This window comes from Myotis davidii, unplaced genomic scaffold (assembly GCF_000327345.1).
Source record: "Myotis davidii unplaced genomic scaffold, ASM32734v1 scaffold1394, whole genome shotgun sequence".
Classification (NCBI taxonomy): Eukaryota; Metazoa; Chordata; class Mammalia; order Chiroptera; family Vespertilionidae; genus Myotis; species Myotis davidii.
Window position 1 is genome coordinate 237,542 of NW_006285608.1, and position 14,112 is coordinate 251,653.

The 14,112-nt window shown below is 54.3% G+C and overlaps 1 protein-coding gene across 1 annotated transcript in view; it reads left to right on the forward strand.

Annotated features, from left to right (window-relative positions):
- PITPNM3 (PITPNM family member 3) overlaps nt 1–14,112 on the forward strand; it is a 70,027-nt gene that overhangs the window by 22,603 nt on the left and 33,312 nt on the right. Inside the window, exon 5 of the mRNA XM_006756301.2 lies at nt 1,972–2,019. Within this exon, the coding sequence (XP_006756364.1) occupies nt 1,972–2,019 (48 nt within the window). The remainder of the gene's footprint in view (nt 1–1,971; nt 2,020–14,112) is intronic.

Below are 14,112 nucleotides of genomic sequence, written 5' to 3' on the forward strand. Positions count from 1 at the left end.
GTGAGTCCGAAAGAGGGAAGTGGGAGGAAGAACAGGTAAAGGTGTGCAGGCTGTGCTGTGAGTGCAGATCCGGAAACAGTGACCCGGTTGGCGCAGGGTGAGCAGGAGGGGTGGGACACGGGCCTGGGGACACGGCAGCTGTACGGAGGGGCTTGCTTGCCAGGCTCGGAATTTGATGATGGGATGCCCCTGGAGTGCCAGCTCTAGAAAGATGAATCTGGAGAAGCCAGAGGCAGAGAAATTCAACAGACCAATGCCAATGCCAGGGAGGTATCTGTTGATGACAGCAGGTACCTTCTGCTGCAGGTGGATGTGCAAATCAGGAGGTGCGCCTCACTGGAAAGCAAGCAGGTGGTGACATCAGGGCCTTAGGTTCCTGTCCTTTGACCCAGGAGTCTCTTTCAGTGGATGTATTTGTTGTTGTTGTTGTTAATTCTCATCTGAAAATATTTTTTCCATTGATTTTTAGAGAGAGTGGAGGGGAAGGCTGAGCCCACAGAGCAGAGAGAGAGAACCATTGATGTGAGAGACACATCAATTGGTTGCCTCCCACACTCGCCCCGACTAGAGCTGGGGATTGAACTTGCAACCCAAGTATGTGCCCTTGACTGAAAATCGAACCCGAGACCCCCCAGTGCACGGGCGATGCTCTAACCACTTAGTGACACCAGCCAGGGCTCGGTGGATGTCCTTTAAGGAAATCACAGGAAATGCTGAAAGAGCTCCTATCACAAAAATGTTCATTGCAACAGCAATTACAATGGTGCAATTTAGAATCTTCCCACCAATGGGATAATGTTAAAGTCAACCACGATACATCATCTCCATAGCGGATTATATAGCTATTGGAATGATGTTTTTAAGGATTGGGAGCTATTTATGCTTCAGCTTGAAGTACAAAAGTGTATTTCGTGCTTCTTTATCATGTACGATGAGCCAGCCATCGACCTATTTATTGGAAATACAGAGCTAATATGATGGGAAAGACAGGAAGGAGTGACATAGAATGGAATCAGTGGTTTTCTGCCAGTGATGGGATTATAAGGAATCTTTTCCTTGTTAAGGTTTGTTAGTGTTTCCCAAATGTTCAGTAAGAAGCTTGTATTACTTTGTAATTATAGAAAAGAGCGCTCTGCAGTAAAAGGAAGAAGCTATTCTGAGAAGCCAGGATGGAGTTCTGTGTTTGGGCAGCATGCGTCTGTGTGTCGGAGGAGAGGGGCTTGTTTCAGTCCATTATTCATTTGACAAATACTGAGAAGCACTGTCCTAGGCCTGACCTCTCCTGTGCCCCCCCCCTCCCCCATGAACAACACGGAAATGCCTCCCATTGTGGAGTCTACCTCTCGAGAAGGGGGAGGGCGTGTTGAGGCGATTGGGAGGCAGACCCCCCACACCCTGTGACTGATTGAATGTGGGGACAAAAGAGGGAAAAGGCTGTGGCCAACTCCCAGCCGGGGGTGGGGGGGTGGGGGGGGGAAAAAAAGGGGAGGAAGGTGCCTTCGCTGAGGTGGGACCCTGGGGGGCGTGGTGAGGGTGTGCAGCCTGGAAGCATCAGAGCTGATGTCCGGGAGGCGGCAGGAGATCTGGATCAAACAGTAGGAAGAGGGGCCTGGACTAGAGGCAGAGACTTGGCAGTTGCCTGCAGGTAAGTAAGTGCACAGGGGGCAACGCCAGGGAGGCAGGTGCTGTGTGACGGTGGGGAGAGGAAGTGCCAGAGAGGAAGGCCCAGGAGGAAGGTAGCCAGTCTCCGCCCCCCCCCTTTGTCCCCAGGCAATGATGCTTTGTCTGGATAAAGAACCCAGAGCTAAGTGGGACAGAGTGGGGGCAGGGCCTGAGGGGCTGGGAGAGTCTGCCCACCCCCAGCTCAGGAGGGGGACATTGAATGGAGGGGCAGGAGCAGCCATAGTGACCTCCCAGTGCCTGGCCAGCAGTGATGGGGATGTCTGCTCATGGATCTTTCTTTTTCTGCAGGAGAAGGGAGCGCGCCCTGCACGTCCAGCGTCCTGCAGGAGAAGCAAAGTGAGTTACAACCTTCCTCCCCATCCCGCACCCCCCCCACCATCTTTCCTTTCCTTGGATGGGTCCAAGCTCCATGGGCCTGGGGCCTCTTGTCCACTCACAGCCCAGGGGCTGGTAGGGTCTTCGTCACTGTGCTGGTGGGCAGGATCAGCGGGCCTGGGGCCGCTCTCTGCTCCATGAGCTGAGCCCTGGGTTCTGAGTTCCCACACACACTGCACAGCTGGGCTTCAGAGCCAGAGGGACAGCCTGAGGCTGGGGCTGGGAGGCTGAGCCCACAGAGCAGATGGGACTGGGGAAGCCTCGTGCGTTGTTTGCATTGGGGGGAGAGAGAGAGAGAGGGGACCAGAATGGGGAGCAAGGCTTCCTGAGCCTTTAATACTGTCTCATTCGGGTGACACAACTACCAGGAACTCCAGATGGTGATGTGGTGACTGGGCTCAGAGGCCCTCAGTCAAGGGTTATGCCAGGGCGTGAGCGGTGCATCCATCCCCCAGAGGCCATGCCTGTAGGGCCTGAGCCTCCCGAGGCCTTGTCATCCTTCTGAGCGGACAGGCTCCTCCAGGCTCCCTTCTGCCTGTGTTTTCTCCGGAACCGAGCAGAGGATTCCACCAGGAAAGACTTGGTAAAGATGTCCATTTGCTGACAAAGTAACCTCAGGACATAGTACCTGGAGGTGTGGGGTGATCTTGGTGGGCACTGTCTGAGCCACATGTCTTTGTTCTGGGCAGCATTGAGTTTCCCACGAGGCCGGGGGCAGGGAGAGGAGCCTGTTTGTGTTTGGGAGGAAGATATATATGCTCAGAACTCCCCTCCTTCTCTCTCCTGCTATTTTGATCGGTGGTTGCAGCTTTGGGGGTGTGGGGAGGGAAAATAAATTCCCTTCTACCCTTCTAAGTTCTTGTAGCTGGACTAATGATGAAATGGACATGAAACAGATGAACAGGGGAAAATGACCAAATGGATTACATATGTGCTCATCAGGTTCCCTAAGGACACACTGGACTCAGGAGATGGAGGCAGGGGTCTGGGACTTCAAAAGACAGGGAGGCAATTCACAGGTAGACGAGGAAGAGCACACCTGTGGCAAACAAATGCTTGCTGGGCCCAGTGGGCCACAGAGGGGCTGTGCAGGCTCCTCCTGTCCCCCAGTCAGTTCATATTGTGCTGAGGTGACAGCCCTCTTCCTGTGGCAGGTTTTCTGCCAATTCCTTTAGTCAGGCGAGGGGGAGGGAAAGACTTTTTCTGATTCTTTTGTTTCTTAAAAATAGCCAGCTTAAAATAATATCGCAAAAGGCATATTTTGGGGTGGTAAGCTCTGCTGTTCTTCGAGGGGCTCAGCCCGCTCTGCCTACCCCTTCCGCAGGCGCAAGCCTTCCTTGAGGCCTCCCTCCAACCTCTTCCGTCCCCATGCAGGTCGGGTACCTGCAATGCCAGCTTCCCAGGGCCCGGCTCCAGCTCCAGCAGGTGCGCAGGCCTCCCGAGAAGCTTTCTATGGTCTATCATGCAGTGGCGATGCAAGACAGAGCCCCTCGGGGCTGGGAGGCATCGTGTCTGTCAGGGGCAACCCCGAGACACAGGCCACAGTACACTGGGGGGTGGGGCGGGGAGGGCAGTGCAGGGAGGGGTCACTTGCCCTTTCCTGTGTCCTCACCAAATGTGAGGGACTGAGCTCAGCAAGGTGAGGGGAGCGTGTTAAAATGCGCCCCGGGATTTTAACTTACAGACGTGACTGAGTGGCAAATCAGAGAAATCAATGCCATTGAAAAACCTTGTTATTTACAGTTCGCAAGTGGAGGGGCCACGCCAGCCCTCGCCACGCAGGCCACAGGGGAAGCAGGCAGAGGTTTGATCGGGAGGCGGGAGGAGGGGAAGCCTGTGCGGAACCTCTTGTATTTTCTGAGGGGAGGACGGCAGGGCAGAGAAAACCGCGTAGGACTGGCTGGTTCCAAAAGTGTCTGCGGCTCCGGCCTCCAAGTCTAGTCTCTAGGCTGCTCCCTGGCCCTGGGTGATTCCGGGCAGGGAAATATGGGCTTGGTGTGAGAGCTAGATAAAGGGGGTGCATTGATTGGCTTGCCTATGACAGGCGAAGGCCAGTTTACTGTGTCCAGGAATTGGCACGCCCAGCTAGGCACCCCCGAGATGTCAGAACAACATAAAATGAAAAAAAAGCACATGATTAATATGGGGATGTTGGGAACCTGAGAGAGGAAAAGGGCCCAGATCATTCCTTCTGGGCTTCTAGGACAGGAAACCACAGCCAAACCACAACGCCAATCAAATCGACCCGATGTTTGGTGTCTTCTAGAACTGGCTAAGAAACATGTGTATAAGTTTATATTTTCACCGTTAAGTATAGATTGTGGTCAGAATTATGCTGCTTAAGGATATTATTATTTTTAAACACATTTTTATTGATTTCAGAGAGAAAGGGAGAGAGATAGAGAGATAGAAACATCAATGATGAGAGGGAATCATTGATCGGCTGCCTCCTGCACGTCCCCTACTGGGGGACCAGGCCCGCAACCCAGGCATGTGACCTTGACGGGAATTGAACCTGGACCCTTCAGAGATCCTGCCTACAAATTTGTGCATTCTAATAATTTCTCTTTTATGAAATGATGGAAGTAATTGATGGTGATTTGTTCATTTTGAGTCCAAAAATTGGCAAAATAAAAGTCTGCGACCCTTAATAAAAACAGAATAACAGCAACGCCTGATGTTTACAATGTGATTTGCCACTTACAGTCACATCCATGTATGTTATTGTAATTTCCACTTGGTTTTTAAAACCTCACTAAAAACAAGGTGGGAAGTGCCACAAATTGCCCTGGACCAGGAGCCAGAAAACCTAGGGCTGGGTTAAATCCTATGGCCTTAAATCCTAGCATCTGAGCTTTAACGGGCGGTATTGACCTTGGGGCTGAGGCCCAGTTCCTTCATTTGCTCGCTGTGCCACTTTGGACAAGTTATCTAACATCTCTGCACCTCAGTTTACTCAGTTGTGGAAAGATGACCATAATGGCTACTTCCTAGATTTGCTGAGGGGGTGGAGATAATATATGTGGGTGCCACGATCTGCACCTCTCACGGAGGAAGTGTTCCTGGCGGGGTGCCTGCTGAGTCCCCTCCTATAATTGGTAGAAGTGGAGCTCTTGCATTTCCTGAGGCTCCCACGGGAGGATGGGAGATCGTGGAAAGCTTCATTGATGATGAAAGATGAAAGGGGTTCCCCTCCAAGGTCCCATCTCCCTCGGTCTTGCCTTGGACACAGTCCAGCTGTGTCTTCAGCTGGGCAAGGACTAAAGCCACTGCCCAGCATTCCCGCTCCACGGTAAAGCACAGTGCAGTCCCACATCTGGCTAACTTAGCTCGTGTTCCCAGCTTCAGTGCACTGGGCGTGGGGTCCACAGGGCTATGGGCCATGTGGTTGCTAAGGCCACGTGATGGGCTAGTGCACGGGTGAGTGCAGGACACAGAGCAAGAGACTGCAAGGAAGCAGGAGAGAAGCAAGAGAGAATAAGAGAGAGAGAATTCCTTTGTCTGGGGATTAGGTATTCCCAAATTCTCATGGGCTTGCATTGGGGTCCACCCTCCTAGCCAGTGATCTTTATTCCAGGTTAGACAGACAGGCAAGCACCTTCCCTACTTCACCCTGACTTGGTGGCCCATGTGCCCATTTCCCCCTCTGTTTGACCCCTTCCCCCAGTGGTCTGCAGGGAATGGACTGGTGGTGGTTCCCTGGGGGGTGTGATGTTGCAGCTTCCTGGTGAAGCTGCCCAGATGACCATGCTGATCATGTCTGGCTTCCCCGTTGCTTTCTGCCTATTATGAATATTGCCTAGCTAATTATGACAGTGACGGAAGCACTTAATGGTTCTCACGTAGTATTGGCTTTTGGATGAGCCTTGGCAACTGGAACACCTGGCACAGGTGTGGGATTTGAAGCTCATCACCTCACGGAGCTGTCTCTTTGACACTCTGCTGGTCCTGTGGCTGTCTCAGCTGTTACTGGCTGAGTGTTTCCTCCTGAGTCTGAGTCCCAGGGAGCCCTCCTGCACCTGCCGCAGGAAGTGTGAGTGCGGGGAAAGAGGCCTGCCATGGGCCATCTGCCGTGGCCTTGGCCGGGGGAATGTCCTAGAATCCTCCCTCCTTTGTCACTACCAGGCGGCCCCAGCATTCATCATGCAGTTGCTTGTGCTTATTATTTGGAATCAGACATGAGAAGTCCGGGAGCCGTTGTGTGTGGGGCTGGGTAGGGGCAGAGGAGAGAGAAAGAGCCTGGGTGGTGGTCGGGAGACCTGGGCCCCTTCACTGACTTGCTGTGCAGCCTCAGCTCCTGCCTGTGGCCTGCCTTCTGTCCCGCCTCTGCGCCCCCTGTACTTGGAGTCCCTTAGCTGCTCTGGTTTTCTGTTGCTGCCTCTGGTTCCCGTGGTCTGCATGTCTTTCTGTTCAGCCCTGTCCACGCCACGTCACGGCACAGCTTACACTGACAGAGTGCTTCCAGCCTGGCCGCCACCGTGCTGGGTGCGAGCCCTCAGGGCACTAAGCATCTGCTCCTCGAACCTCATTCCTGGTCCTCCATCCAAAGGAAATGGTGCCATTTTTTCACAAACCTGAGCTAGAAACATGGGCCCCTACTAGCCTTCTCCATCTCTGTCACCTTCCAGAGCGAGGTCAGACCCCTGAGAGTGTCCATTCTACCTCCCACAGATCTCTCTGCGCCTCCACCCCTCTCTGTCCCCCCGTCCCACCTCTAGCTGAGGCCGCCATCTTCTCTCTCTCAGGCCGGTCCATCCTCCCTCTGCTGCCTCCCTGCCTCCAGTCTCTCCCACTCCAGTCCTCCCTCCAGAGTGTCAGGGAGACCTTCACAGGAGGCAGATCTGTCCTCGTGGCCCCTGTCACCCTCCTGCGACTCCTCGCCCGCCAAGGATGAGCCTCACCCCTGCTTGACCCACCTATTCACTATCCCATCAGCTCTCCCCTGCCCGTCCACACCGACTTCTAGAAGGAGCATGGAGACTCTAGCACAGTTTTTTCACAGGCCAATTGGGAAGCTTGAGCATCCCATCATCTCTGTGGAGGGGACCCAACCAGCCCCCTGGGCAGCAGAGTGTAGGAAGGACTGGGGTCCCAGAGCGATTCCTTGGGACCCAGCACTGTCGGTCTCTGCCTTCTCTGCCCCACTCACCGCTGCCCACATCAGAAACTGGGCCTCCTCTCCCTGCTGCTTCCTGCCATCATCTCAGAAGAGGCTGAGGGCGGGGCTGTTGGCTCAGTGGAGCAGTAACTCCTTCCCCTGCCCACCAGGTCCATCTCCAGGGAGGAGCCTGGCTCTCCTAGGAGACATGTGGCCGCCTCACTCTCCCCCTTCCCATCTCAGCAGCTCTACAGAGTGCAGGGCGCTGGTCTCTGATCTCCATGATGACCTGGGAGCTGGGAAGGGCGATGGTCATTACAAGCATGTCACAAAGGGAAGACAAGGATTCAGGGTAAATAACCTTCTGAGGAAGGTGCTCGAACCCCGTTTCCTCATGCCTCCACCTCCAGAGCGTGATCCCAGGTCTGGTCTGAGCTCTCATTTTTCTGCAGTTTCTCCTTTCCACGGTCACCCCAGGTCTCTGTGGAAGTGCCCCATTGTCCCCTGTGTCACGCAAGTGCCCCCTCAAGAGCCAGCTTCACTCCACCCCTAAACACCTTGAGGTCCAGAACATACACAGGAAAGTATGAATTGGAGGGGCTTCTTCTCTCTCACCCCCACCTGATGGGGGAGATTCCAGGACAGGAGGACTGACTATGGGGCCTTCTGGTGGACCTAACACAGGTGACCCACATTCGTGGTTGTCAAATGGCTTGCCTGGGGCCAGTGCCTGGCATCAGAGGCTGGAGTGGCTGCAGCAGGCGGCTGCCCCAGGTGTGGGAGTGTCTGCCCACGGCCAAGCCTGCTCATTAGAGTGGGGTGCCCAGTGGGAGTCCAACCTCTCTCTGTCTCCAGAGCAAGACCCCACACTGGTCCCAATTATGTCTCAGTGGTTCCAGACTGACCTTGGTCTTCCTCCCCACCGAGTGCTGCCCTCGCCACCCATGGAGCCTGGTTTGTCCCAGGCTGTGTCCTGACTCCAGCTCCTGGTCCTGGACTGAGCTTGGCTCCTTCACCAGATTCACTGTCAGACGAACCTGTATGGTTGCCACAAAGGGACGTAGCGAGAAAATGGGGGTGTTCAGCATCATTACCCCATCATGGGGATGTGGTCTGACCTCATGCCCACAGCCGGGGGTCAGTGACCAGAGCTCTGAATGCTCCTGCACCCCCTCAGTCATGGGGCCCCCTAGCTGCCCACACGGGCGTGGCACACAGAGCCCCTTGCCCACAGCTGGCCTCCCCACTCCTCTGCCTGGTAACTGGTGTCTTTTTCTGGCCTGTGTGGGCAGCTTGCTGAGCACAGCTGCAGACGAGCTATATTTAGCCAGCTTTAATGAGCTCAGGATGGCAGACATCCGCCTTGGGAGCACTTTGCTTGCGTGTGTGTGTGCGTATGTCTGTGCTTGGCATGGTCTGCTGTAGTGTGTAGGCACCTGTGTGCCCTGCGTGCCCATGCATTTGCGTGTGTGCACTGCGTGTATGTCAATGTATTGGTGCATTTATTTACACATGGATACGTGCGTGTCTGTGTGAGTCTACCCCTATGGTGTCGGTGCTCTGCTGGGGACGTGTACAGCTTCTGACACCTACAGGGGTGCAAACTGGAAACACATTATTTGTTCATTTATTCATTTGTTTGAAAATGAGTAGCTTTGTACGCCAGCACCTTGATAGCCTCTGGGAATAAAATAGAACAAAGAGAGTCCCCCCCTCCCCTCAGGGGCTGTGGCCGTCAGTAGAGGGACCTGCCTCTGGTGACCTGGCCGGGAGGGAGCCTCACTCCCCAGTTCTCCTCTGGGCACCTTCCCCTGGCCACGTCCAGCCTGAAGCCAGAGTCTCCACCTCAGGCCCTGGCTGGGCTGGGAGCTGGAGGGTGGGATGGGGGCAAATGGAGACCATCCTGCACAGCCCACAGACTTACACAGGAAAGAACAAGCTTCCTTCATTTTTCTAGACACCGATTTATTATGTTCACCCTGCATAGCCATCCAACTGCTGGTGACACTCCCCCTCTGTGATACCAGGGGCCTCTCAAAGCCCAGGTGTCTCCCCACCCTGGGGGGGAGGGGCCTGTGAGGGTGTGCGCCCGCCCCAGCCTGGCGGTCCCTTCGTCCTGGCCTGCAGCTCCTGGGGCCGAGGGGGGCCAAGCCCCCTGGAGTTGTTGTCCGTCCCCCTGGAGGTGTGAAGGTACCCCATGTTGGGAGGGCACCCCACATTCCTCTCTGTCCTCCTCTCAGCCTGGGGAGGGGTGGGACTTGCAGCCTGAGAGCATCTGTTTCCTCAAAGCCTTTCTTTCTGGGAACAAAGGTACTTTTGGAAACAAAACCCATGGAGCTCAGCCACAAGTCTCCCCAGGGACAGAGCAGCCGGAGCCAGGAGAAAGCAGACATTAACATCTCAGGGAAAAACCACCCTGCTATGTGCACATTGAGAGAATTCTGATTTTAAATGTGCCTTTTGCGTAGGTAACACACATGGTGTAAAATTCTAAAGGAACAAAAGGTGACGAGTATGCCTCCCTCTCCTGTCCCCCAGCTCACCCAGGCCCTCTTCCGGGAAGCAAAGGTTATGACGGGTTTCGTATAGACCATTCCAGAAATATCCTCTGCATGCCGAACATCTCCATAAATATTCATCGATCCATATTTGTATCTATAACCCTCACAGATGGGAGCACCCAGAGCATCCCACTCTGCACCTTGCTTTCCTCAGATAATGCATATGGCGCTGGGATTATGATCTCAACACATTTAGAGGCGGGGCTTTGCAACGGTGTGTCCTATTTCAGCATAATTTGTTTCACCAGCCCTCATGTGGCGGGCACAGGGCGCTGCTTTCTGTCTTTTATCTATTTTACAAATAGTTGGCGACGGTTCGTGTTGTGCATGTGTCATGATGCACATGGACTTGGACCTGGTGGGTCAAGGGCATTGGGCATTTTGAATGACACCAGCAAATTGCCCTCCCCAGCAGTAGGACTGGTTCTCACTTTCTCCAGCCAGGAGTGAGGGCTGTTTTCCCACACCCTGGGTAGCACGGGGTTGGCCACTGCTAGTCTGAGAGGTGAGAAAAGGCATTTTGGAGTAACGAGCATTCCTCTAGTTTCGAGTTCTAAGGTTGAGTACACCTTTTTGTAGGTGCAAGGGCCATTCCCAGTCCTTTTTTCTGGAACCCACATTCATTTTGAGGGGATTGCTAGGGTGAGACGGAATGTGTGCGTTGGAGCAGAGCCAGGGGGGAGCCTGACAGGGTCCTTCTTTCCAGGGATCACTCTGCTGGGCAGGCTGTGGCGTGGGAGGCATTTGAAAGAGTGATGAGAACACCCCTTCCTTATACCTCATCTTTGTGCGACATCGCTGCAGGAGGATGAAGGAGTCCTGGCCTGGTGACCTGGTTCAAAGCCCTATCCCTTCACATGCATATAGGGATAATCCACTTACCCTCTCTGAGCCTCAGTGTTCTCATCTGTAAAATGGGGTAATAACAGGACATCGCTGCAGGAGGATGAAGGAGTCCTGGCCTGGTGACCTGGTTCAAAGCCCTATCCCTTCACATGCATATAGGGATAATCCACTTACCCTCTCTGAGCCTCAGTGTTCTCATCTGTAAAATGGGGAGAGCACCCTGACTGCTCAGGATTTATGGGAAGATTGCCTGAGACCCTGGATGACGATGAGAAACTCGGGACAGATCTTAAGAGGACTGCGTTTATTACAGGAGGGTCACCAGGAAAGGGGGCGCCATGCCCTCCTAGTGTCACGTTGTAGCAGGCCAAGGGGGTTCTCCTGTGATTGAATACCTGGAAGCTTCACTGGGCCTGATTTGAGATGGTGGCTTCAGATGGTGACATTCCTGATCTGGGCTGGGTTCCAAGAGGAGTTGCTCCCGGGAGCTATCCCCAGGCTCACGTGGGGTGGCCAACAGGTTTTCAAGAGGCAGGATCTGGGAAGGGTCAGGCCATGGTCAGGGCTAGTGTCTCTGTGGGGGGCTAGTTGGGCCTCCGGGGTTTTGGCCTCGTTAGCCCGGTGAAGCCAGGCTGACCCGATTGGATTCTGACACCGAAAGGGTTACGGAGTCCGAGGAGGGGCCTCAGCCTCGAGGTCCCCGAGTCTGGTTGGAAATTCCTGCCCTGGCATCCCTGCTAAGTGGTCACTTACATAACTTGCTTGTATAACCTGGTGAAGGAGAACTCCCTGCCTTCTTCAGGCCGGCATGGGTCATTCCTGAACTGTTGGAAACATTCCTAGGTTGTGTTGAAACATGGAACTCTCCAGAAACCACCAGACCCCCTTTTATCCTGGCTCTGCCCTCTGCTCCTGGGACCCAGGCAAAGCCCTGCAGGGATTTACGGGCAGCCCCCAGGTCCCCTAGCGCCTGCGCTCCTCCAGGCTGGGCCCCCCTCCACCCTCTCCTGCCCAGTTACTGGTCTGCAGAGATGCTCTCAAAGTGGCCCTCGGTGCAGGCACAGCAGGGATGTCCCTCCTCATTGAGAACTGAAGTCTCCAATGTGTGCAGCCTCAGAGATACCCCTGGAGGTCCTATTATCCTGGCCCAGGCTGTTCGCAGCCTTTGGTCATGTGGCCAGGCGTGATCACATGATCTAGGTCTTTGTCATGTGACTGGACCCTGATCATGTGACCCTAGGCACTTGTTAGATCTTTGAAGTCACTGCTGTATCTGATTCATCTTGGTATTTTCAGCCTTGACACAAATTTGGGCAATTATCAATAGTAGAAACCGACAAATGATGTCGTTTTTTTTTTTTGAGAGAGAGAGGAAGAGCAAGGGAAGGAGAGAGAGAGAAACATCCACATGAGAGCCCAACATTGATTGGCTGTCTCCTGCACACCCCCTACTGGGGATCCAGCCCACAACCCAGGCATGCGCCCTGGCCAGGAATCAAGCCTGAAACCTTTTGTGGCTAACCAACTGAGCCACACCAGCCAGGGCTTGAGGTTTTCGTGTTTTTTTTAAACATTTTTTATTGATTTCAGAGAGGAAAGAAGAGGGGAGAGAGCGATAGAAACAAACATCAGTGATTGGCTGCCTCCTGCACGCCCCCTCCTGGGGATCAAGCCCACAACCCAGGCATGTGCCCTTCACTGGAATCGAACCCGGGACCCTTCAGTCTGCAGACCGATGCTCTATCCACTGAGCCACACCAGCCAGGACTTGAGTTGTTTTTTTAACCCAGACACAGGATCGTAATTCACTCGTTCCTTGCACAAGCATTTCTTTTCCTTTTTATATTTCCTCATTAGCCTGTCAGCTCTGAGAGAGCAGGACAACATTTTATTTTGTTTGTAGTGTTTACATTTAGTAAAGGAGGGGCTGTGGCTTGTTTAAAATGTTCTTATCATCAATGAGACACACGCTTGTATTGTCTATTCAATAGAAATGTTCAGGAATAATTTTAAACTAAAAAAAATATGGGCTCACTGGAGAAAAACGGGAAAATAGAGAGAAGTAGGAAGTTAAAAAATATCACCCATTGTCCTATCATTTAGAGAAAACCATTTATGAACATTTGGCGCGTTTCCCCCGAAAAAACAGCCCCGTCCACCCACCTCTCCACCTAGGTTGCTGTTTCTTCACAGGGTGGGGTGCCGGGGCCTGTAGAGAAGGGTGGCCTGGAGTTTGGCTGGTGAACAGGTGATGGCTTTTAGTTGTGTTCGGTGGAGCCCCAGGGGCCGCTGAGGGGCAAGGGGAGTTGAGCAGGAAACTGAGGCTCTGGGCCCCCAACCTGCTTCCGCCAGAGCCGGTCCACTTTCATCTGTTTTGCAGATTGGGCTCCTAAAGAAAATTTCCTGGGATAAAAGATCCCCCAGCTTTTAAAGGTTTAAGAATCAACGGAGGAGGGTCCCTTCTTTCCCCTGCTTCGTGCTGTGCCATTCACAGCAGGCAGAGCCTGGAGGCCTGGCGTCGAGGCTTCCTGCACGGGCTCCATTCATTAACCCACGCCCGGAGCTGTCCTGAGAGCTGCGCGCTCCCTTCCCTGTTTGCCATTCTGCTCCTGTCCCCCCTCCCCAGATGCCCCAAGCCCTAGGTGTTCCCTTAAGTTCCAGGCCAGGGACCCTCCTCAGCCAGCAATGAAGGAGGGTTGACAAGGAACGGTGCAGGCGAACCTATCAGAGCTTGCCCCTTCCTTTGCTAAGGGCCCCCCGAAACACGTGTTTGTTCATTTGCACCAGGACTTGTCTGGGAATCGGCACCAAGCTCCCTAGTTGGAATCAATCGCTTTGAAATCCAGGTGACCTTGGCCACCCACACTCCCCTGGCTCCTCTCCCTTTCTCCACAGTCCCTCAGAGCCACTCGCCAATCGCACCTGCCGGTGCTGTCGGGGTCCTCGGGGTGATTCTGCCGGGCACGGAGGCTTGAGCTCACGCGGGGCACCGTGTCCTCACGCTTGGGCTCAGAATCGCTGACTGCCTGGCTCGGAACCCCTCGTTCTGCCGTGGTGTGGACCCGGCCAGCAGATCTGGTCACCAGAGGCTCTGGGGCAGCCTCTAGATGCGGTGCCACAAGCCCGGGCCGGGCTATTCTAGAATTCCCAGAGGCTCCGGGTGCGGTGTCCCTCGGGGCTTTTAAGAAATGTCTTCCCAGTGGACGATGTTGCCCTGAACCAATTTCTCCTGGGGCTCGAGAGCCCAGAGCTGCCTCACAGGCGGTGCGTGCCCTGGATCCTCACTTGTAATGAGTTTTCACAGAAACGCCACACTGAGCCCTGACAGCTGCTACACCCCGTCTCGGGGCCACGGTCTGAGGGGGAATAGACGGGTGACCTCGCAGCAAGGAGCCTGGCCCGCTCCCCATGCCCGGGCAGCCATGCCTGCTGCGGTAGATCTGAGAAGGCTTTCCAGAGGCGGTGGCGGCTGAGCAGGGGTCTGAGGACAGGTGAGAATTTGCAGTCTGCAAAGGGAGGCAGGGCTCACCAGGCGGAGGGCTCGGGGCA